The sequence below is a fragment of the Pygocentrus nattereri genome, chromosome 18 (assembly GCF_015220715.1).
Source record: "Pygocentrus nattereri isolate fPygNat1 chromosome 18, fPygNat1.pri, whole genome shotgun sequence".
In the NCBI taxonomy this organism is placed as follows: domain Eukaryota; kingdom Metazoa; phylum Chordata; class Actinopteri; order Characiformes; family Serrasalmidae; genus Pygocentrus; species Pygocentrus nattereri.
This window is the reverse complement of record NC_051228.1, coordinates 26,329,309-26,355,388: the sequence shown is the minus strand read 5'-3', so window position 1 is coordinate 26,355,388 and position 26,080 is coordinate 26,329,309. Positions and strand designations below refer to the sequence as shown.

The 26,080-nt window shown below is 38.0% G+C and overlaps 1 protein-coding gene across 1 annotated transcript in view; it reads left to right on the top strand.

Moving 5' to 3' along the window:
• LOC108428864 (ephrin type-A receptor 5) overlaps positions 1-26,080 on the top strand; it is an 83,533-nt gene that overhangs the window by 1,622 nt on the left and 55,831 nt on the right. The window contains exons 2-3 of the mRNA XM_017700209.2: positions 3,097-3,161; positions 15,914-16,577. Coding sequence (XP_017555698.2) covers positions 3,097-3,161; positions 15,914-16,577 — 729 coding nt within the window. The remainder of the gene's footprint in view (positions 1-3,096; positions 3,162-15,913; positions 16,578-26,080) is intronic.

The following is a 26,080-nucleotide window of genomic DNA, read 5'->3' as shown; positions in this document are numbered from 1 at the left end:
CGTTCAGTTCCCAAAGACCTGTTTCTGTCAGCTTGTGCCACACACTGACATCTATGCATCATTTTCGGCATTACACAACTATACAGTAGACTCGTATACGCTCGCTTCTTCAGCTGGGGGCAGTTATGTAGGGCTGCATTTTAAAATCACAAAAGAGCGTCTCAGTTGTTTCACACGAATACGCTCCACGGGACATGTCACCAAGCTTGTGCTCTCATATTATATCATGTTTATTTCTTTTTTGCATAATTTCAAACAACCTGCCCATTTTGCGCAGCTTTCATGATGACCGGATCAATAGAAACAGTCAAAATGATTTAAAATCTGAACACACTAACTTACAGAAGATAAAAGTTGAGAACATCTTTGTCCTTCTCCTGCAAAGTTACCATTTCAGAGATGCAGGTTTTTTTTCTCCCAACAGCTCCTGAAATTCTCCGTAACAATAATTGATGTGGTCCTATTTGTCATTTTGTCAAAGAACGCTTATTCTTATGGAATATGTAAATATTCAAATGAGCGGTTGGAGTCAGCATATGGACGGTGTGTGACAGGTATGTGGAGAGCATGATTGATTGCAGGCTTGACGATGGCACAATGAATGGTGGGCCACGGGGCAGCTGTGTGCCTCCATCGGCGTCCACAAAGGCGCGGCAGATGAGGCGGGATAACGCTTCCCCTGAAAGTCACGCCAGCTTCACCCCTGCAGAATTTTAACAAACTCCCTGAATTCGTGGAGCCGTGACCTCTACTCCGATCTGCCTTGCTAATCTGAATGAGAGCGGACGAGGACGCAACCACAGTTTGCATTTGGACGTTTTAGTCAGACACATTCTTTTGCCATCTTTTCCAAGCAATCCGAACACTTTTTTCTTCTCAAAATACCAGTATGTCAGCTACTTCGCCTTTTGTTTGAATCTTTTTGCCACCGACAAATAGGAATGTGGTGTTTAGGCATGGTTGCATACCCTTCTCTTTGTCTCTTGCAGATTAGCCAGTCACAATAGTGCCTTATTATAATTCACCTCAAGCTAAAAGCACTGACTCCATCCATTTACTTCTTCATATTTGCCGTAGGACGGACATAACCTCCCCAGCGTGATCTAGTTCAGTACTTTAAACTTCTGCTTTTGTCCTAATTAGATCAATGTGATACTCCCCAGGACATATTTCATCTTAAGTAGAACAATGTACACCAATAATGTTACTGTCATTCAAGTGCATCACATCCAAAACCCGGGGCACTTTAAATAGATCACAAAGAGACAGATTTCACACTGCTTTCAAAAGTGCTCCATTAGCCAACGAAGGACTGTTCACCAACTGCCTGTTTTTTGGTCAGAGAAATCAAGCATGCACATGTAATTGTGCAGAAAAGAGGGTCCTCAGCTTTATAGTCACTGTATGTTTGTGTTTGTGAAAAGTATTCTTTAAAAGTTTGATCTGTGGAGTTTTTTCTCGCTTATTCCTGATGACCATCTACTTTTTTTTCACCGTCACTGTAATTTAATAATATTTGCTAAAGGTGGGCATTGTTATTGAGCTGCCTGTGGGTGCTCTGTATTAGTTTCACAGTCACTAAACGGTGCAGCCATGTAACCCCTGATTAAAGTCCAATTCAGTGACGATCAGACAGCGATTCCAAAGGTCATCTAATTAGCGGTGGCCTCAGTCATTTGCAGAATACTCCAGCTGTAGCAAGACCACGGTGGGTAATTTGAATATGTGCACAGGTGAACTGATAATGAAACAGCGCCATTTATCTATGCTTTGGCATTTACTGCATACATACTGCACATTTCCACAGTTCCCTTTTAGAACATTGTAGACAGGAACGTTTCTTCTGTTGTATATTTGCTTGCAAAAAGACAGATCCTGTTCCAGAAAGACTGCATTTCTCTATTCATTTTTATTCTTTTTTAGACAGTGTAATCTTAGACTGCAGCTTAGATTTTTACCCCCTAAACGGCAGATGTATTATTCAGTAGTTCTATTATAAACATTCTGTGAATTAGGGGTGGGATGTGACTATATTCATGATGAATTACAAAACATTGCATCACAGCATGCTTTTCTGAGCATATCGTGGATGCTTAAAGAGCACTGACTGACTGCATGTGTCATTACAAAGAGAGCAAACTGTTTAACTGGATTTCATAGTTATTGTCTTATTTCATTGTTAACTATGGATGTAGATATGAATATAGGTAGTCATGGCTTTGAAGGAATAATGATTAAATAAATAAATAAATGTGGTACTAATGAGTTCCAATGTATCAAACCTCAGAAAAACGAAAAAAATTTGATTTTGTATCATGAAAATATTTTGAAATATCACGTCATTTTATCACCTGTTTGCAGTTATTTCACCAGACCTCAATTATTTTAGCAGGCTGTTATTCTTTTCCTTCTATTCTATTCTATTCTATTCTATTCTATTCTATTCTGTTTGCATTTATATGTTTATATCACAACAAACAGAATGTGAACTGAGTGTTTTTTCATTAGTTGGATTGAGGAAAATACTTGTGTATGAAGAAGGAGAAGACACGTTATGGGTCTTTCAAAAACAACAAAAGTTCTTCTGACTTAGTGTCATAACGCCCTTTGAGGGCAGTGGTGGATAATGTTTGACTAAGATTGGGTTTATATAAGATTTAGTTTTGTCTGAAGTTGAGAACTACTAAGTATCAATGCTAGGGAGTTAGCTAATCAGCTTATTTGGCCACTTTAGGCTTGCACTTTAATAGTGTATAGTGAACAGAAAAGTCAGTTAAATTTTAATGACAGTTATTCATCAACTAAAATTACAGGATTGTGACAGTCCTCACCATGATGCTAAATTCTTGCCATATTGCCGATCTGTATTTAACAACTACTGTGAAACTGATATGAGTGTGAGCCCATGTTTAAGCTTTGTACTGTATGATTTTGACAGGTGTTCATTCATATACACAACGAAGTTTGCACCAGTTTATCATGAATAAGAAATCATGATTTGCAGGATGTGAATCTGTTGTAAATATAAACTGTGTTATATACTCTAAAGCTCTGCAGCAGATTTATGATTGGTCCCTATGTCCTGCTCTCTTGCAGTGAACTTGCTGGACTCGCGGTCTGTAATGGGTGACCTAGGATGGATAGCCTACCCGAAGAACGGGGTGAGTTACACACACTCTCTCGCTGAACACTGCATTAAGACTGGGCTGAGGATAACATCTCAAGGTCTCCCAATTCCCTCGAGTGACCAAAGACAGATTCAAAGTGAAAAATAATAGAACACGCACACATCAGAGAGGGAGAGAGAGAGAAGAGAGCTGTATTGTTCTTAAAGGGACATGACCGAAGAAACTCAGCTCTTTGTTCTAATTTCATAGAGTCACCGTGAATGTAATCATTGCTGAATAATGAGGCACTGCTATACAGAGGATTTAATGCAGTGATAAAACAGTCAGTGTTGTAAAGTGAATGAAATATGAAGCACACTTTAGCAGTATGGATGAGCAATACTGTTGGGATGCTGATTGTATGGGTTTCAGTCACTAAGATCAAAGAAAAGCTACAAATACAAAAATGTGGCCCACTTTTGGCTCCATCAGTGTCTTTTTGGTTAGCAAATAATAGACAAGCTGTAATTGACAGTAAAACAAGTGGTTGTATAGTGTAGTGGTTAACACCTCTGCCTTCTACGCTGTAGACTGGGGTTCAATCCCCCACCAGGCAAGCACCCTACACTATACCAATAAGGGTCCTTGGGCAAGACTCCTAACACCACCTTCGCCTACCTGTGTAAAAATAATCAAACGGTAAGTCGCTCTGGATAAGAGCGTCTGCCAAATGCCGTAAATGTAAATGTAAAACAAAGGACGTCATCATTGCAACACCTGATCATGATGACATCAGTCTGTCCAAGTGTGCCGATACAGTTCATTAACAAAGCATTGCATACAATTATGTATAGGGCCATCTGTCAAAGACCTGTGAGTGTGCCTCTGTGCGTGTTTGTTTTCGTACATGTTCAGGACTGAAACAGTGAAAAAAGGGATAATCAGGGCTACAAGTCCTGTTTTTGTGAAGTGATTTTTACAAAACCTCATTGTTTCAGTCTTTAACACCATTTCTTTTTTGCTTACTGAGATTAAGGTTAGGGTTAGATTTAGGAACAGGCTCAGAAAGTACATACAGTTACTTACATATTGCCACTGTCAGGAGAAAAAAAAACTTATATCCCAAAAAAGTAACTATACAGGAGAAAGGAAACTCTAATGTAAGTTAACGTAACAAGATTTTTGCATCATAAAATTTTGACACAGTTTTAAAAAACTGAAAAACTGAAAGCAAGATGTCCACAAAACAATGGAAGCTGTAATAAAGGCAATCTGGTTGCTGTTGGACCAAAACCTCATATCCCCATTTTCAGTTTTTCACATAATATGAAAATGCTTGCTGCCACCTACATTTGGTGTTAAATTTCATGATGAATAGACCAAAAGAAATGGCCTGAAATTATCTGGAAAAAAGTCTGATTCCACTGACTTACATCAAAAGTAAAGTATTTTTTTTTCCTTCTCCTATAAATTGCCATATTGGAGATACAAGGTTTTGTTCTGGCAGCAGTGATATAATATGTTCCATATTAGTTGTAAGTATAATTAGTTAACTTTTTTTTTCATTGTCTATAATGTCCATCCATCCATCCATCCATCCATCCATCCATCCATTTTCTAAACCGCTTCTCCGTCAGGGTCGATGTCTATAATGTTTAATGTAATAATGTTTTATCGTCGTGATGTCATAAACTATGTCACAGTATGTCACAAGATGCTTTTCTGAGTATATGGTCAATATCATGTGTGCTTAACGAGCATTGAAGAAGTGCATGTCTTATTAAAAAGAGAAAAAAATTAGTCCTGCTTCATTGGATTTAGGGCAGCACAGTCTGTGAAACATTAAGTCATTCATAGTTTTGATAGTATTCTATTTATTCTATTTGATCAAATCTCAGAAATATTATGATACATATTGTTAATTATGAATGTCTTTACGTATCGTGATGTTGTAGGTTTGCTATAGTGCCCAGTCCTAGTTGCATATTTAATACATATGGGGTGTATTATTATTGTTATTATAGCATAAAGGTGCTAACAATTTGTATGGACTATTATTGGCTTACATATATAATACATATGGGACCTACATGTGACCCCACATCCTGATATTGCATTAAAACAAACGTGTGGGTGTGTGTGTTTAATATATCCACTTAAACTCAAAAGAAGTGGCTTTGTGGGATCATGTTCCCTTCAAATTTAGTCACTTCATGCCATGAAAAGCCATTTGCCTTATGTTTAGATCAGCGCCTGTGTTTTCACTCCAAATGGATTTATCACTTCCACGAGCATTGTTTATTGGCTGTGTTGTGTGCCAGTATTGTGTGAACGTTCGCTCCTCATGGCACCTCTCTCTCTGTGTGTAGCGGTACGGTCCCTGCGGGTGCAGAGCAGCCTTTGTTGTGTGTGTGCGCAGCCTGTAGTCGCTGTTGACAGCGTGCTGTCACGGCTCAATTCGGCTTCCTGTTGTGAAGTGCAGGGAGAGGCCCAGCATTGTGTTTACCTGCACCTGCCCTCCACTGCAACAATGCAGCCCCAACAATGTGCTCTCACAGCTCCTAGCACACCTGTTACGCGCACCAATATTCCTCCATTCACATGGGAATACAAACGTTCTTGCGTGATACTCAGCGTGTGATGCATCTGGGGAGACATAAATCTGTGCCAAATAAAGCCAAGGCAGCTTCTTTTCAAGTCACTCTCAGTGGCAACTGAGATGAAGTTGTGCAGTCGTAGTGTTTCCTCGCTCATTGACACGAAAGTCGCTCAGCAGCAAGCGCTCAGTGGGGCTAGGCTGAGAGTTTTAGCCAGAATGAAGAATACGCTGTAGAAGATATTCATCTTAATGGATGAAGGAAAAAGTGCATGAAAGTCTTTGAATGAAGTTTGACCTGCTTGTCGTGAGAGATGAATAGTCTGAGAATCTGGCTTGAACGAAAGAGACAATGTACAATAATCATTTAACTAATATGCTTTAATATATTTAAACATAGGCAATCAGTGCTACACTAGAATAACTACACTATTAATATAAATGCAATATGAAGATTCTGACTAATTTGTCTCTAAATCTACAGTAAAAAAAAACTGATCACAAACACAGAATGTAGCTGATTCAAATGTGTACATCATTTCCACATATTATAGTGTTGATGTAATATATTTTATTCATGTGCAAATGATATTTGAATATTTGAATCAAGTAAATTAGATGTGTCACTTTTTTCAGTGTACCACAAGATGCTAACATATGGCCCGCCTTCTATAGTGAGAGAGCTAACACCAGAGTGTTCAAGCATCTGATGTCGGCACTTAAATATTTTAGTGTCAATTTGTGAATGGATGCTCATCTTCCGCTGTGAGCCTGCCTTTTCTGTGGTATCTGTAATAAAACAAACATTTGATTTTGAATTAAAGACAGCAGTGGCAACAAATTCTAAAGCAGGATGTAAATTGACTTAATTTCTGTATGCACTGACACATTGCTCTAGTGTATAAGTCTCTTCGGTTGACTGCATGATTACAGTGTCTCCGGTATAATTGGGTCAAATGACTGTGTAGCCCAGCAGCTGTTCAGAGAGACAGTCTGGCTCTGTTCTAAGTCTGCATCAGGGGTAGGCAATATGATGATATGTTACTGTTATCATTATGTGATAAATTTAATCAAAATACACTTTTCTTACTACTGACAACTGCATGTGTCATAAAAAGACCGATTATGTACAGCTAGTAAACAGTAATGGTGTATAGTAACTAGGGATGCAGCATGATATCAGAATCATGTTGGAAGATTTCAAACCCATATTTAATGATGTATTTATTGTACTCTGGAAGAAAATAATTCTTAGGAGATATTGAACATTGTTATGTTCTCTGTAGTGCTAATCCAGATGGATCTCATTCCAGTTTCTGCATTTTATAAATATGAATGTATAGGCATTAGTGAAAAAATACCGGAGCTCCCATATTGGTGCATACCTGATAGCAACAGCATAAACTATGTAACAAGCAGCTGATTGAATATTAGTCTATTATGCCATTATCTTATTTCATTCATTTATTTTGATTGTATGCAAAAAAATTATATTTGTGTTTTTTTTATATACCCTGTGTTATTGTGTTAAATCACCCTGCTTAAACTTGACTCTTAACAATGATGGTGCTTCAAGGGATCTTTAGTAAAGACAGTGGTTTTATACAGAACAATGACCACTCAAAGAACCATTGACATGCTTAAATAGTTCTTTACATGGTTAAATAGTCCTTCAGACTGATGGAGAATGTGTTGTATATGGTTCTATATAGAACCTTTTTGTAAATAGTTCTATAAAACACCAAAAAAAACAAGTTTTGCTGTTGTTATAATGTAAAGCGTAACATTAGATGGACTCTTTTTGGTACTATATAGAACCATTTTCAAAAAGGTTCTATATAGAAACAGAATCAGAATCAAGCTTCATTGATTGGCAAGGTATGCTATGCATACAAGGAATTTGGTTTTGGTTGCAGAAGCTCACAGTGCACAGTATCAGACAGATATTCACATATAGGGAATAAGATCAAATAAATCTAAAATATAAAAAGATAAAATAAAATAAAACATGCATTCCTACCATCACTCATTCACACACACACACACACACACACACACACAAACACACAGTCATACCTGTAAACCTTACAATGTGCAATATAGAACCATATACAACACTTTCTTTATCAATCTGAAGAACGATTTCACCATGCAGAGAACATGCATGCAAATGGATCCTTAGGTGTTCTTGCTTCTATATAGAATAAATTCCTTTAATGAGCCAACTTTTGCAGAGTGTTATAAAGACAGTGTCAGGCTGCTTAAGACAATGTTGTAGCTCTTGCGATTTGACTTTCAAATTGTTTTTGATATAAAATATAATAGCCCTTCTTTAGATATTGCACTGTTATATTTTTACTACATCACCCACCATTAGTCTTCATGTTTCTTGGGTCCTTTGCTGACTATTGAGAGATAAACCTTTTGAACATTTCTGTTGGAATAGTTTGTTTTCAGCACTTGCTCTATGCCCCTTTAACCACTGTCAGAGCGTCAGACTGAGCCCAGCTTTGCCAAATCGACCAAGCGATTTACAGCAGCTCAGCTAAATCCGGGCTTTGTGCTGGCCTAGGGCACCTCCGGCTCCAACCACTGTTCTTTTTTTCTTAGTCTAACCAAAGGGGAAAAGACATTTATGTGACCCTCAATAGATGATCCTCTCCATGCCCTGGCTTTAACTGTCTTGGAAAAAGAGACACACACACACGCACACACACACACACACACAGACTCGCTTCTTACAGTTTTGAACCACAGGGAGTCTGTTTCAGCCTTGTTCATCAGTTTTGTGTAGCTCCTCCTGTTTTGAACAGTAGGCCTCAATGACAGAGGTAAGCCAGGTGTCTGAGTAATGGTCATTGGGAAATAGAAGGTAATGACTGGTTATTGGTTCAAAGTCAGTGGGTCGTGTATCCAGGCTTGAGTGCGCTCTCTCTCTCTCAGTCCCCAGCTCTCTCAGTCTCTTTATCTCTCTGCATGGTGCACTGTCTACAGCAATGGAGAAAGGGGGGCAATGCCAACAGAGATTCAAGTGCATGGGTAAATTTGTGCTTCAGGCACACAAGAGCTCACACTGAGAGAACTGAAGTTTTGCTGGGTAAAAAAGCGATTGCAAATAAGCGGGGTGGGCCAGTGGAGGTGAGGGATTTAGAAGGAGCCATAGAGAGTGGCTCAGCGGGAGGCTCTCTAGAAAGGAGGTCTGAGGATTGGGAAGATTCGGGAGAAGAGGATGGTGATGGTTCAAAGACGTTTTTTAAATTGTGCCTGAAGTGCTGGAGTGCCTCTGTGCTTGGCAACTTCACTGAAGACAGATTGGCTGTAAGTGATAGCCATTCCCATGTGAAAGTGTTATAAAGGCTTTTTATGGTTGGACACTACTCATTTCTTCCTGTTAAAAAATTTAAAAATGATGTTGAACAGCTCACTTTGAATGCAATATTTTTGTGATGTTCCAAAAAACAATGCATTTACATACAGTCCTATGCAAAAAATTGGACACATCTGGTCAAATTTTGTTCCTTGACAGAGACACACTTCTACACACATTTTAATGGCAATAAATTTACTTTTTATCTATGTTTATTTGTTAAACTAAACATATTTTGGAACATAAAACAGGGCTTGTGGAAAATATCTGGCACATTTTCTACTGTATTTTTATTTTTTATTTTTCCAATATTTTAAAGTCAGCAAATTAATGGAAATTGTGCATTAAAATATGGTCATATTTAAGTTTTTTTTTTTTTTGCTGTACAGGATATGTTAACTTACTTTCATTTAGAAAATCAAGAAAATATGTCTTCCTACCGGGAGGGGGGGGGGTACTGAAGTGTTTGCGTATGAATGTATAAACGCCTATTTAGAGTACAGTAACCCAACCATTCACTTTGGACTGATAAGTAATGTTTCAGCCCACATTGCTTTTTGAATATGGCAAAATACAGGGCAGCCAATGAGAACAGTGGTCATGTGCATTTTGTGTTTTCCCCGCTTTAACGCTGCATTTGACTCAACTCGGAAGTGGGAAGTTAGAGCTTGGAGCTTGGAATGACCTCATTTGAGCTATAAAGGGAAAAACCTCTGCAGGCCAATGAAAGCGAATATTGTTAGCAAAAAGCTGGCCAACTACCATTAGTGATCATGGTCAACATATAAATTTATCTGCTATGTCTATACGTTGACTGGTCTAAAGCAAATGTCAAAAACACTCAGCTACTAGAGCTGCTCTATATTCCAGCTGTGAGTTTTAAAATGACCTACATTGCCATTCTTTACCAGCATGACAGTACAGTATCATAAAATGACAGTAGCTTAAAATGTATATGAGCTCAGTAATAGCATATCATACTGGTGAGGAATTACATTTCCTCTTTCATGCACCTCAGCACGCCGCTGACTGTATTTAAGCTGTCTTAAGGCCATGCCCAACCTGTTACTTCCTCTACCGCTATATTAACTATAATAGGATTTGTCCCTTCGCTCGCAGCGCTGGGCCAAGGTCACTGGTTCATCCACAGCAGACTAGACTCCTAATTCACTCACCACTTGCTTTCATTTTACACATGAGTCATCTGAGAAAACTGAGAGAACAGCTTTCTTTTGTTTATGCTGGAGTCTCCAGAAGTGAGCTCAGTACACTGTAGTGGTACTGTTTTCTTATGCTTACATACTTCAATGTAAACAAGTTGAGCTTTGTAAAACACTTGGGATGGGAGAACAGCAGTGAATAAAACTATTTAAAAATAATTTAGGATGAAAAATTAAATAGGACAACAACTAAACTGGGTTTAACAACACCAGTCAGTTGCAGTGATGGGTGTTTATTAATGGCTGTGCTTCCAGCATAGAACTAACTGAAACAAAATTTTTGTTATGGTAATAAATAAGTATTATGCACATTTTCTGTACACCCAGCTGACTTTTGCACTATGCATGCATCCATGGGCTGTTTTATTTTTTTCACAAGTTTGTTTCTTTAATTTTCTTTTTGCTAATTTATTCCTTTTTTGTATTGTATGTTATTTATTTTATTTCACAATTTAATGGCTGTACTTACATATATGTTAAATAAAACCAAGAATTGCTTGATATTATTAATGTTTGTTTAGCTGATCACTTTTGAAATTCTGTTCTGGGAAACAAAATTATGTTCTGTAACATTTGTAAAAAGGTTAAAGAATTGAAATTGTAAACTTATGTAAGTGACAGTAAGCATGTAACTCATAGTTTTGTCACTTTACTTAACCAAAAACTTGGCTGACAGCACTAGGTTGTTCTAGAGGGCCACCGATCACATATTTTTATGTCCCATTCTGATTTCTTTACAGCCAAATTGGTTGATTTTTAAATTCAGTGTTCACCCCAGGGCAGCCTGAAATAATACATGGAATGCGCTAGTACATTTCCAGTACTTTCTGTCAATATTAACAACATTATTTGATCTTTAACAGGCCAGACTAGCATTTATAACCATGAAAGAAAAATCAGTTTATGCCCATAAAAAGAAGCAAATAAAGTACTACATTGGCAAAAAGAAGCAACTGGTTATTTGGCATAGGGAGTCATGCATAATTACATTATAAAATTTTGGTCTAGATGCTGTATCAGCAGGTAAATAAAGTATGAATCTACTTACCTGCCTCACATTATTTATATCATAAAACTCAACTCAAATTGACCAAAATCAAAATAATAAATCGGCCGATTCCAATCATGTGGGCCATAACTTTTGCTTCTGAAAAGGTTATGACACATTTTATATTTAAGGTTTTTTTTACCAATATTTTAAACTCAGCAAGTAAAGAGAAATTGTGCATTAAAATGTGTGTTCTCTGTAGAAGATGTATTAACTTTTATTTTTCAGTTAGAAAATCATCAAAATATGGAAATTGATTTTGGGTGTTCAAACCTTTTGCGTATTACTGTATTCCTGAAATGCTCAAACATTCCTTCATACGTTGACGTTTAAATCTAACACAGCTACAAACTGGCATGATAATGTAAAAGCTTTAAAAACAATAACAGAATAACAGAATATAATGTATGTTGTTACATTTTGTTAATCTGGAAAAATTGAGGTGGGAGGGGGAGGTAACAGGTTGCTAGTGACCTGAGGTAAGCTTTTTAAGGGTTAATGGGTGGGCCTGTATCACCCCATGGGTCTCTCACTCCACTCACTCGTCTGCCGACTCACCCGCGCTGTTTACCAGATCATGATCAGGCAGACAGGAGCACATTATGGAAGGATCCCATTCGCTGTGGTTCACTGAGATTTTTATAAGCGTGTTCCACACCCTCACCCCCTCCCAGCCCCTTGTGCTGGATGCATTAACGCAGCCCAGTTGGGCCATCTGAGAGGACTCCTCTGTTTATTAGAGGAATATAATCATTTATGGCTGAATGAGCTTCAAACCCCATAATGTGGACATTTGGTCGGCTGGAATGAAATGGAAATTTGCCGTGAACAGTGGCTGATTATGAAGAGAGGGAGAAAAATGAGAGAGGTGTTACTAATGTGTTTTCTGAACTACACTCAGGGTCCACCATGACAGGAGGAAATGTGGTCAAACTATAACCAGGATAATAGATCATACAGCTCACGCTAGAGCATCCATGAAAAATAGGGAGTGTAGTGTGTAAATATGGCCATTATGGTTTTACCTTAGAGGACGCTTTTGGAAGCTGTAATGGTTTTTCTTATAATTTGAAGACATGTTTTCTTCTTGCAGGTCAAAACAGTGCAGCATATTCGAGTGAACTTAAAACCACAATTGGCTGTCATTAATAAATCTTTTGATTTTTGATTATAGCTGTTTTTTCCTTTAATGTGATTACAAGTGTATTGTATTTGAACTCCTTTTTTATATTGATTTATATTTTCAGCATCATGGTCTTATCATCGCTGTCATATCAAAACAGTCTTTTTTTAATTTAATGTCTAGCTTCCTTTTACATTATACCATTTTATGATGAATGGATTAATAGAAATGGTTCAAAGTTATATGGGGTACAATTAGAGCACATTAACTTTTATATAAGCAGAATTCCATAGTTGTTTCTAAAATTATGCATAATTCAGACTGGTATGGATGTCAAATGCTCCATTCTAGAGAAATTTCCTGCTCCAGGATTGTTCTCTGTGGTGATAAGTACCAGACATCTAAAGTGTTTAATGCCTCCAAAAGCCATATCACAAAAAAAGATATTACATTAAATTGATGCTAATATGCTGCATGATCACTAAGACATTGTTTTATGATAGTTTTGTCCTAAAACATAATTTTTAAAATCCATGTGTGGCAGAGGGCTACATGCAAGACAAAACAGTACCAAAATAAAACTTTTTCTTTCTCTAAGTTTGTAACAGGTTTGAGAACACTGGTCTGCAGTAAACCATTTCACACCAAATCTTTAAAGATTTAAAGAAAGTTTTTTCTTTCTGAAAAGTTATCTTATGACTGCTAATGAAAATCGGCTTAAAAATAATTCGTGTTTCAATTTATTATAGCTATGCTAATATCTTACATTAGTGTTCTCCTCCTGTAAAGTCACCACTTTAGAAATACAAAGTTGTGCGGTAATAGTTATACGCACTGTACAGCAGGTTTGTTTTTATCTCTCTGATGACTAGGCCAATTATGATCATGTTTTTAATTTTTTTCTGATGATATCTATGTTTAGTACCTCCAAACTGATTGCAGAACAGCTCAAGCTCAAATAAATCAACATTACTCATTGCTGCCCTCTAACGGTGTTATAGCATGGCATGTCAAGTAAGAACTTTTAGCGTTTTCATCCATGGCAGGTCTCAATATAGTGTTTCCTGCTTTCTTCTATTTAAATTAATGTAATTAAAATGCGACCAGTTAAAAACTTTTTTCAGGTGATCATGGAATAATTGTGATAGGCCTACTGACAACCATTACTACTTTGTATTGAAAGCAGGACACCTATAGTACCATGTTTAAACCAGGCTGTTTATGATTTTGATCTTTGTGTGAATCATTCTGTTGAGGTACTTTCCACAGTGTACACATTTTTTTTGTTTTTTTTTTTCATTGGCAATGACAGCGCTAGGGATTTTCTCATGCTATCAGTATGAAAAGTTCAGAGCCTTCAGTTCTTTTCATGCAGCTCCTGTAACACACCACCTACAGCAATTAGCTCAGTTAAGACTCAAGGTAAGGCCACAGCTGAGTGAATGTGGTCAGAGAGGTACACAGTGTTATGCCCTGAGGAGAGCGAGTCTGGCAGGAACTGAGCTGGAGAAGCAGAGTCCTTGGGTGGTTGGAACGACTCCCTGTTTGACATATAATGCACTATTTAGCTTGCAAGTAATTCCGTGCATGCTCATGTTTGTAGCCTCGGCTTTGCGAGAGACAAAAATAGTTGTGTACGAATGAATGGATGCTCAGTGCTACAGTTCCACTGCTGTACAGTTCCTTCTGTCATCCAAACTGTACCCTTAGCAAGGCTTTATATGGCACTAAAACAAGTTTCAACAATAGCATAACCCTTTTTGATGCTATAGGACTATTAACAAGGACGCACAGTGTCATTAACCACATTTTCACACAGATGTAGAGTTAAATTCAAGCAAATAACTAAAAAGTCACAAGCAGATTATGCAGATTAGGCTGCGATTCCATCAGCTTTGTGCAAGATAATAAAACTCTTGATGTTACATCTGTAAAAACACCTCTGAGAGGGAGTGAGATAATTAGGATCATAATATATTGCATTTTTTACCAGCAAAATATTTATCCATCTCCAGCAAGCATACAAACTTTTTGAGAAATCTGGCAATTAAATTTGATACTTGCAGATTCCATTTAATCTTTTTCATGAAGTATGCCAAAATATGCTTAAAATACTTTGATGAAAACCTGTGCTTATGAAAGCATTAAAAGCTACTCAAGTGCTAGTAGCACCTCCTTGTGGAGAATTCTTAGCCTGCTTACCGTGAATGAGTAAGTGAGTTATATAAGTCAGGTCCATGAGGTGTAGTCTGTACAACTGATCCTCCATCATGAAGATTATATAGTGTGTATTGCTCTGTACAAACAGACTAAAGACAGAAGTTGAGTGAGTGTCAAATCGGTCTCACCCCTGCAGTAATGTGATACCTGAGTATCACCTAGTATACCTGAACACTGAGGCCCTCTCAGGCCGTTTGGGTGCATTTTGAAGTTCTGCTTTTGTAAAAGCTTTCTTACGACCATCTATACTGTGCAGGTTATAGATAGTTTGTTTTTTCATATCTCTCTGCTGCCTGGTATATTGTTATGAATATTTACAGGTAGAGAGTAGAAAATAAAACAAACAGAGCTAAAAAAAATAATAATGTCAACGACATTATCACGATAGACCAGTAAAGTACATGCATTCTCTCGTATTTATTTACAGGTTGGTTTTATTGTATAACACTTACATAAACCACTGTAGCCTTTTATGATGTACACAAATGCCTATATTCTTTGGGCTATTTAGTTTTAATTAAGTTATTACAAATGAGACTTTCTACAACTTGTAAAGAAAATACAACTTTGCATTATTGATTGACATTTTAACCATTATTCTGATATTTATATAGCTGCATAATTGGTCATTCAGAATGGTTTGATGTGAAGTTCATATGTTTCTCTAGAATGGAGGGCTCAGAATTATTCACAGTGGTGGTGAAGAGTTTAGTGGCTCAAAAGATACCTCAGAAAATTATTACATGAAGCAATTATGAATATGTTGCTTGATGTCTGGTATACTGTTTTACTATAATTTTGAGATTGAGGTTTTGGTTTAAACCAAAACCAAATATTTTCTTAAATATTTTTATGGTGGAAAGGTACATGTCAAATTGTACCCAAAGAAAACATATTTTCTTCAGATTTGTCACTATTTTATCGACATTACGAAGCTCAGAAGACACATGTAAGTTCACTCCCAAGTGCTTTACACAATGATAGCTCTCACAGCTTACACTGCTTAACATGAGACACTATATCAGTTCCTTGTATTCTGACATTGTTTGTGGTTCTGTGCTGCATGCACAATCAAAAACCTATTTTTTTATCCAGATTTTAGATACTGTATTCAAATGCCAGTTTGATGTATTAATAATAATTACTAATGATATCAATATGTGTGAATTACTATGGTAATTCGTTTATTTTTGCATATCTTTTGAACTAATTTCTCTGTTTTTGCTCGTCAGTGGGAAGAGATTGGAGAAGTGGATGAAAACTACGCCCCCATTCACACCTATCAAGTGTGCAAGGTCATGGAGCACAACCAGAACAACTGGCTACAGACGAACTGGATTCTAAATGAAGGTGCCCATAGAGTGTTTGTGGAGCTCAAGTTCACCCTGAGGGACTGTAATAGCCTGCCTGGCGGTCTGGGCACCTGCAAAGAGACTTTTAACGTCTACTACTATGAGTCAAATGACGAGGATGGCAGGAACGTACATGAGAGCCAGTACACCAAAATTGACACCATTGCGGCCGACGAGAGCTTTACAGAGCTGGACCTGGGGGACAGGGTGATGAAGCTGAACACTGAAGTAAGGAATGTGGGGCCTCTCACTAAGAAAGGCTTCTACTTGGCCTTCCAAGACCTGGGCGCCTGCATTGCCCTCGTGTCCGTTCGGGTCTTCTACAAAAAGTGTCCCTTCATTGTGAGGAACCTGGCGCTCTTCCCGGATACTATAACTGGGTCGGATTCCTCACAGCTCCTGGAAGTGTCGGGGACCTGCGTCAACAATTCGGTGGCTGAGGAGCCTCCCAGAATGCATTGCAGTGCAGAGGGGGAATGGCTGGTGCCCATCGGGAGGTGCATGTGCCAGGCAGGCCATGAGGAAGTTAATGGCTCCTGTCAAGGTTGGTGAACATCTTCATTATTATGCAAATGCAGGCGCTGGCAAACGGGGGCCGTGTGTTTGACACGTCTCCTTGAACCGAGCCTATGAAAGTCATGGACACTGATGAGTATGTGAGCCCTTCTGCGTTGGCCTAGGAGTGTGGTGACATTAAACCAACATTCAGAGAATACTGACATACTGGCTTAGTCTTAACCTTGTGTTAAACAATTTACATAGATTATTAAAACCAAAATATTTATATAGGTCATCGGAAAAGGCTAAACAGAGCCAAAACTGGAACAAGGAATGCTAAAAAAAAAAAAAAAAAAAGTGTTTTAACAGAATGTAATCAAAAATAAAAACTAAATGGTGTGAATAGTTTAGGTATTGTAAATTGTTTTTACTAATTAATGATGTTATATTATTTTGGATAGTTTTAGTAGAATATGGGGTTAGAAACAAAACTGTTTATCCTGTTTTACATTTCTGCATCCATCTCTTCAGTTGATAACAAAAACATTATTTTTGATAGGGATAGTTTAGTAATTTAGATGGTGGTTTAATGTGAAATGGTGCATTGTAGAGAATCTTGCTGCTTCTGATTCCTTTACAGTGGTAGCAATAGGATTCAGGGGTAGCGATGTCTGCACAAATTTAGCCATTTACTTATTATTCAAAATGACCAGTGAAACTACATGTGTCCTCTGAGTTTTATATGTTATTATAAATAAAAATAATAATAACAGCAAACTGGAAAAAATGCTACAGTCCTACAAGAGTTTTAACAAATAGGCCAAACTTTTGTCTCAAAATTATCCTAAAAACAATATTTCAGGCATAACCATTTTGGTAAAAACTTTACGTGAGGAAGCTTTTAGAGCTTCAGACATCTGGTTCCTATTACCACCACTGTGAACAATTCTAATTCTAATAGTTCTTCTAATACAGCACATCTGCATACATACAGGGATAGTAGAATAACAAAACCCCCAAACCAGCCACAACCGTATATAAAACTGTACATGACATTTTATATCAAAGTTTAAGGTGAACAAAATAATAACATTAATGGGTTAACCATATTTTATGATAAAGACTTTACTACAGAATGCAAATGGGATCTTGTTCCTATTTTGATGAGAACATTTTTGTTTTGGTTTGTTAACTATTTCTAGTCCCTGTGAATATTGCAAGCTTTCAAGTACAAATTAGAAACTCTGCATGGGTCAGTGGTTTGGAGGCAGTGCTGATGGTCTTGGGGGGAAGTGATGAGACGGCTATCTAACAGCTGGCGGAGGGCGTGATGATTCCCGTGATGAATCATCGACTCTGGACAGCACAATAGTCCAGACCTCACCACAGCCTACTTTGTTTTATGCTGCACTCAGAACTGTGGTGAACAAAAGGCATCACCATTGTTTGTAGTTTTAGCTATAAGGTGACTCCAAATGTTTATCCAGTAGGGATGTAAACGTCTTGAAGAAAACATTTTCCAAGTTCGATGGGAAAGTTTTGACTCGGTTTGAGTCATTATTTTTAGAAAAGCTTGCTGTGTTCCTGGCTTGCCCCTAGACAATTGAGCAAAGATGTCTGCATCCTTCTGTTTTAGAAACATCATCACCGACTTTTGGAGTTTTGCCATTCTATTTTCAGAAGCAGCTGCAATATGCAAAAGATGATGCTTGGTAGCTTTCAGTTTAACTGCAACATATGCAAACATCCTCATTGACCTCTCTGTTGACAGAACAAGCTGAGCGCTACCTTTCCTGTACCGGGGACTTGTCATCGCTGATTGAGACGTAGTCCCTCTGATGTTTGCATCAACTCTTCGTAAACTCTTTTAACCACTGTGTTCTTTATTTGTGGAGTGATTCCCTCGCGAGTTGCCATCACTCCTTGTGTTTTTACAGACGCTTCACATGACAGAAACTTAACTTTGTTTTCCCATGTTTGTGTCTGGTGCGGGTAAATACAGTACATCCTCATTTCGGTTTCTATGGCAACGGGGAGACTTCTCCTCCTCAGTCTTTGACATTCAGAGATAAAAAAATTTTTTACATTTTCCCCCTATGCGAGCTAGTCACAGTGCAAGAGGATGAAAGCGGGGTTTAGAGGTTTTTTTTTTTTTTCAGTTTTTCACAGATGATGAGCGTACTCCTCTTCTCATCTTCCCTTAGATGTGAATGAGACTGCGGAACGTTTTCTTAGGTCAGGAACCGAGGCGTCAAAGGGATAGTCATTTGAGGAGGAAATCCAGTAGCAGCAGCCAAATATCCAGTAGTTCACACTGTGGGATTCTGTCATTTCCCCTCTCTCTTTCTCTTCCGCCTGCGGTTTGATTGGCCGCAGTATTTCATCAGCACCCTTAATTCAGGCTTTTCCTCGAGCCACTCATAGATTATCAGAGCAGCGACTGCTCACTGCACCGTTAGATGACAAAACCAAAGCAATTGACTTCAGTCTGCTACACATCCATTCAGCTATCTCTCTCTCTCTCTCTCTTTCTTCTCATTCTGTGTCTCTCATTCAGTTAGTCTGTCTCTCTCCTTTTCTGTCTCTCTTTCTTTTTTCTCTCAATCTGTCTCTCATTCTGCCAGTCCCTCGCTCTCTCTCTCATTCTGTAAGTCTAACTCTCTATCTTTTTCTCCCTCTCTCTCGCTCTCAGTCCTATTCTGCCAGCACTTAATCATTTATCCTCCAGTGCTAGATCAGGTATGTCTCTTTCTCCTGCGAGCCATGCTAGTGATCAGGCACTCCCCCACTGGAAGCTTTAGGCTATAATGATGGCTGGGACTGAGGGATAGAATGGATGGCAGAGCAGAAGAGAGGAGAGAGGTATGCATGCTCCAGCGGTGGAGGAGGGCAGCGTGTCCCATGAACATTACAGGCCTTTCCTCTCCTCCTCCTTTTCCTCCTCTTCTCCTTTCCGCAGATTGCTCCTTTTGTCTGGCTGAGTCGGCGCTTTGCGATAAGACTTTTTTTTTTTACTTGAGCACAGTGTGATATTTCAGTGTGAATTAATTTCCATTGAGCTGTCCTAGGGGAACGCACTGTTGGCCCTGCACTGGAAGCCTTTTTTTGTTTTTTGTTTTTTTGTGCGGTTGCCCAGGTCGCCCGCAGACAAGGCAGCAATGCGTTGAGAATGCATTTAGTGCTATTGTCTGGGGGACAAGGCCTCCATTCAGCGGGAGAGTGCTACAATCCTGAACTTAATGAGACAAACAAGCAGAAGGTGTATGCACGCTGCCACTCCTTATTCAGGAGGATTGTTGCACGCAATTATAAAATGACTGTAAACATGATGGCAGAATTCACCTGAGATGTTGGGTGAGGAAGCCACAAGCTCTTCTGGGAGATATCCTGAATATATATACTGGCTTGTCACTCGAACAAGGACAATTTAATTAAATGAGGAGAGGAAATCACAGTGATGGGAGTGATGATGAAGAAGGTGACAGTTTAAATTGTGTAGATTCACAGAGGAAAATGGTGACAGTTCTGGGGTGAAGTAAAAGGTGTAAATTCAAAATTCTGCTCCTCCTCTGTCTTGTCTGATTAATAAAACCTGTGTTGTGTTCATGTAAGCTAAATTAGTGTCTGACAACTATGATAGAATGCATTCTGCCTGAAAAAGCATGCACACTATGTACGAAGGTGCCATACAAGCCAGGCATGTAGTTTATGCAGCATATACATGAAGAAATGCAAATTGCATTTCTCTCCCGCATTTATATGCATTTGTTGGAGGACTTTACAAAACATGAGAGGAAGAGTACAGATGTTAATAAGGCGACTACATATAGACCTCTGAAGTGGCATGCTCTCAAAAGGAGATTCGGGTCTGAGCATTTTTCTCTCTGGGGAAAATCAATAGCATTTTTTGAAGATTACTGCTATTGGGCTGTTTGGTAAAGAAAAATGTTTCAAAGTCTTTTCTCATAAAAAAGTCACTGAAGTCTGAGAATTACGAGGTTGTTAAGTAGTTGAAATACAGCTACTGCTATATCCATGTAGCTATATAGATACAAGCAAGCTGACATGCCTGTGCTTTGCACTGACATTGCATGACAGTAAATTTACTATTAAACTTCAACACTTTGAAGTTATAAATTATTTAACAAATTATAAAACGGCACCAGCACTACAGCCAAACAGCTACCATAATTGGCAAAGCTTGATGGCCTGCGCAGGGCTTTTTAGTGAGGTTGCTAGTCCTAATGTTAATTATATGTTAATAATGTTAATTCTGTACTCAGCTGTTTGAATCTTTAATGACTTCAGAATTCAGAGGATCTGTGACATTTAAAGGTAAAATGCATGTATAGTCTTAAAAAAGATGAATCTGTTATTACAAGCTTGACATCGTAACAACGATTTGTGGTGCCATGAAGAACCCTTTTCAGAAAGGTTCTATATAGAACCAAATACAACACATTCTCCATCAAACTGAAGAACACTTACATGATGCCAAGAACCCTTTAATCATGTAAAAGGTTATTTGAGTGTTTATGCTCCTCTACAGAACCATTTTCTGTTCTAAAGTACCCTTAAAGAACCTTCTTTTTTAAGGGTGTAGTACAAAACATGTCAGATTTGGAACATTTGTTTGCAAATGTTGGCAGTTTTTGAGAAACCTGTTCATATTTCCCACTGGGAAAAATTGCTTATACAATGATTTCCTTTTAAGGTTATGGCTACAAAATGATGACTTGGCTTCGGAGGTTTGTTCTGTACAATTTACTATAAATTCATAGCTAGTTTTGCATCAGTTTTCTCTGCCTCTTAAAATGAGGCGTGAATTAAGGTTAATATCTCAAAGACATGCTGCCTTTAACAGTGCAGGACTTGATGATATGCTGAAAGAATATTTACCAAGACAATAACACTTTCAGCAGAATAACACTCTCAGATCTCCTTCAGAGTCTGTCATTGACTTTCTGTGTTGTTTGTTTTCTGAATTAAGTTTTTTTTAGAGCTGGAGTGGAGTTACACCCTGTGGAAAGTTTTGTGGGAACACATTATTATTATACAAATTATTAACACCACTTTCTCACTGAACTTCTTTTTCGATGGCATTTTCACTGTTATCCCAAGCTCGTTGACAGCTCCCCTATTTCACTTCCCCTTTTAAACCCTGCACCTAAAAAGCATGGCATTATTCTTACTCAGTCTTATGCTCAGTTTGGATGGTTAGCTACAGCGAATGTCAGTTTCAGATGTGTTGTGAGCCTACAATACAGCTGCATTAAGGAATGCTTTACGTTGCTCCTTCTCACATACATCTGTCCCTCAGTATACAGTAGCATTATGCCTAAAAAATTAACCTTGTTCACATGGATAGTTGCTATGCTTCTTCTTCTGTGCGCCTGCCTGTTGTGGATGATGTTTTTGCTAGTGTCTGTTGATGAGGATGTGAATTGGCTCTGGCCGAGCGTGCTTTCATCTGGCCTTTCAGGAATATAGGTCACATCTCTTCTGAGTGGTCGACTCTCTGTCCCAGGGGGATATGTTCAACCTTTCTGTTTATGGAGAAACAAACTCTAAGTTTGTCCACAGATGCCATAAATCAGAACATACGTGAAGGTATCTGATCAGAACTGAGTTTTGGGCTGTTTTCAAAGACCCAGTTTGTGTGTTTCTACATTCAGATGAATTTGTTTAATTGATCTGGTTTGGTAGGATGAAATAAATCCCTCAAATGTTTGTAAAAATTAAAAGATAATAATATGATGAAAAGGAAAGAATGTCTCTAATGTTGTCTTACAATTAATGAACAATACAGATATTTTAATATCAGACGTATTACACTGATACATTCTTAAATTTATAGCAATGCAAGTATTTATATTGGTCTATTTACAAACAGAGAAGCTGGCAAATGTAGCACATAGGAAAAATATAGTAATAGCCAGTTTTTATAATAGCAGTTTTACTGAAGTGTCTTTTGACGTAGTTTTCTAGTTGGCAGTAATACAAGACCAAAGTTATTCTGGCATCATAAGAAAAAATCAATATTACAGTAAATGAACATGCAATGGACTACAGTGAACTACAGTGGATATGATGACGAAGCACAAGGCTTGCTATTTAAAAGCCTAGACCTAGAAATGTGTAAAATGCTATGTGCAAATTTAGCCATTAGCCTTTAGCGGACTACATGACTAAAGGGATGAATGTCATTTGCAGGGAATGAAAATGCCAGCCAATGCAGACGGGCAGTGATGGGCTGACCTAAGTGCCAGACTGCACTCTGGCAGGGGTGCATGACAGAGAGAGAGAGACTGAAAGAAAGGGTGAAATGGGTGGAATGGTGCTTGGACTTAAGAGTGGGCAGAATGATGATATTAGTGTAGTGATAGATCAATGCACAGTGCCCTTGTCTGAGTACACCAAGGGATCTTCAATATTTTAAAACAATGAATAAATACATACAGTACAAAAAGGCAAATTTGGACAAATTGTAGAGTATATCAACTGCAAAAAAACAACTGTTTGATTTGTTCACCTGTTCCTTGCAATATTGCCCACCATTGCTTGGAAGCTTGGTGGGGTTCATTGGGGGACATTGGAAAAACACATCGCAAAGAGTTGGATCTGCCGTGATCGCCGCTATTTTCATTCCTGTCAGTTGTTACTGGAGGAAATGTCAAACTCAATCTAGTCCCTCGCCACGCACTTGCACTTGCCAAGGGAAGATGCCACCGAGATGTCAGAAAGCACTCCTACCCTGAGGCATGAGGGAGTGCAGCCTTTTGCTTTATTGTCAGGCGGACAGTCCCGGCACCTTATAAGATAAATCCACTAGTTTCTTAGACTAAAGCTAAACAAAAATCGTAGCACACATCAAAACAGAACTTACCCTGAAACAAGAGCTGTGCAACATTGTTAATATTATTGTACTTTACAATACTAATATTGCAGAAGGCTGCAATATGCAAATGAGATTCTAACCAGTCACTAAATATAAGGTTAAATGGTAAACATGTAGTATCCAAAACCACTGTCTCAATTAAAAGCTGCTTACTATGGATATTAAGGCTAAATAATATCTTATTTGTTAATTGTACTTGCTAAATTAGCTTTCACAATACTGATATCGCAGAATATGCTAATGAGTCTACAACCAGTCACTCATAGTTTTAATGTGTACTGTGAGATTTGTGACCAATATTTTGATGTAAGATGAATCAAGGTATTCATATGATTTAAACTAGAGTTGAGTCCTGTTGATCACTGGTAGTTAATTCAACTGTTGTAATGTAATGTAACTGATTGGCCACTTAGTGTCATTCATACCTACCAGTGGTTACAAAATTCACAGATTCAAGGTCCGATTTCAAAGACCTCTGATCTAAACAAGAACAAACAGGTTTGAGGTTTGAATCAAGCGTTCACAGTTTTTTAGCAAATCAAATCGCAGTGTGTAACGGTTTAATCCCAATTTGTATTTGGTTTGTATCGTGCAGCTCTACCTAACACTGAATGCAGGAAGGATAATCAAGAAATTCAGTGCAGTGACAGGACAGGTAAAGTGTGTCAACACCTAATTTTTCTGTGTGGTGCAGAGAGGATGTGCTTCCTGCTGTAGTCACTGTTTGGTGATTTCACAGAGGCCTGATCTAATCAGGGCCCTGCTGTTGAGTGTTACGAGGTCATTTGTAAGCAGTTGTCGTAGCCTAGCCGTGCGAGGTGTTCACAGCAGTACCAGAGACTGCAGTGCGGAGCTGCAGGTTTTAAAGGGGATCTGCAGGCGCATCACAAACTGAGAGCTTGATCCAGTCATTCTTCTCCACTAGCTTGTCAGCTAGCAGATTAGTCAGCAGAAACAGACGCCTTTTAGCATGACTATGTACAGAATCGTGTCTCTACAGAATTTCAAAACATAGTAAAACTTTGTAGCTCTGAAAGCCTAACCCTATAACCTATACAAATTTTAGCAGGTAGCAAACATCTAAATGAATGAATGCTCACTGCAGTCTGCCTACTTCCATTAACTATTAGCCTTATCATCATGTTTGGTAAACATGTTATTTTAATGTAGCAAGATTTTATTGCTAGTAATTTAGGACCATTTTAATTGGCGTAAGCATCATCAAATGTTTACTTCATGTTAAAACTGACATTTTCAATTTATGTGAAAAGTAAATGAACTGATTACATAATGAAAACTTTTCTGTCTGACTGAACATATTGCCTTCAAAAATCATGCTTTGTTTTTCACCCTCAGGGGTCTAAGGGCAATTTCTTGATTTTTGCATATATGCTTAAATTCATCTTTAAAGGCTCTTGCATAGGACGTGATACCTATATATTATATATCTAAATGTTCTACTTGTCAATCTCAGTTCTACTTGTTTTGGTGCTTGGAATGGGTTTACCAAAGTCTAAGGTTCACAAAAGTAGTAGAATGTATGAATAAAATAGTAGATAAACGTTCTCAATGATAAACAAAATGTTTTCGACATGATGGGTCAGGAAGTGTCCATTGGTCAGTTTCGTGCCAAACATAGATAGACACACAAATTCACCAATTACAGACAAAAAGCAAATAATAGACACAGGAATCTACCTGTTACACACAGTAAGAGGCAGATGGCATGTGTGTCATTTGTTTTATTTGTGAGTCACGTACAGTCTCACAATGTGAAGAAATCAAAAGGTCAGGCTTTATAGATTCAGGATCTTTTTAAACCACATTTCTGCACAGTGTTATCGATACTAATAGAAAGAGATATTAATAGAAACACCAAGAAACATCGAACAGTTAATGTACTATTTATTTTTTCACTCATAAAATGTCATGGGGTGTGATGGGCTAACAATTAATGCAACCTAAAATTGTCATTTTAAAGTCAAAGGCATAAATTTGGATGTGAATTATTCAGGCCATGTCATATGTCCTCATGTAAAAACAGGCTCAACAAAAGGTCCAGCTCAAATAGGTCTTAACTGCCAAATCATCATTATACTGATGATCATGTACATCCTCAGAAGACACAACCTTCACCAAATTTTGACCGAGTTCTCTTTAAATACTCTTTCAATGTGCTCACAAGCCTCAGATTCATCTGCTTGTTGAGGTCTGAAGTACAACTGGTGTTACAAAACATTCTTCTGCACGTTGTGTAAAATTCTACCTTTCTACCAGTGGAGTCTCCAAATCCCCAAATCTTACATACTGTATGTACTCATCCCCAGATCCCCAAATCTTACATACTTTGCTGAGCATTTTATCCTAACGCACTTACAAAAAATTGTCCAAAGTTTTAATTTAATGAAATATCATCTGGCACAATCACTACGAAACCACCATTTTGAGGTTTTATGTTGAAAACAGTTCATTAATGGGACATCATATAGTAGTATTGTAATTTGGGAAAAAAATACCTATTTAAGTACTTCTGTAGCACTGCCAAATATGGATGTCATGTAGTATGACCGCAACAAAAAAATAAAAATTTAATTGCATCTGTCCAATCTATATTAATTACCAATCTATTTTGATTATAAGTGCTATTGATT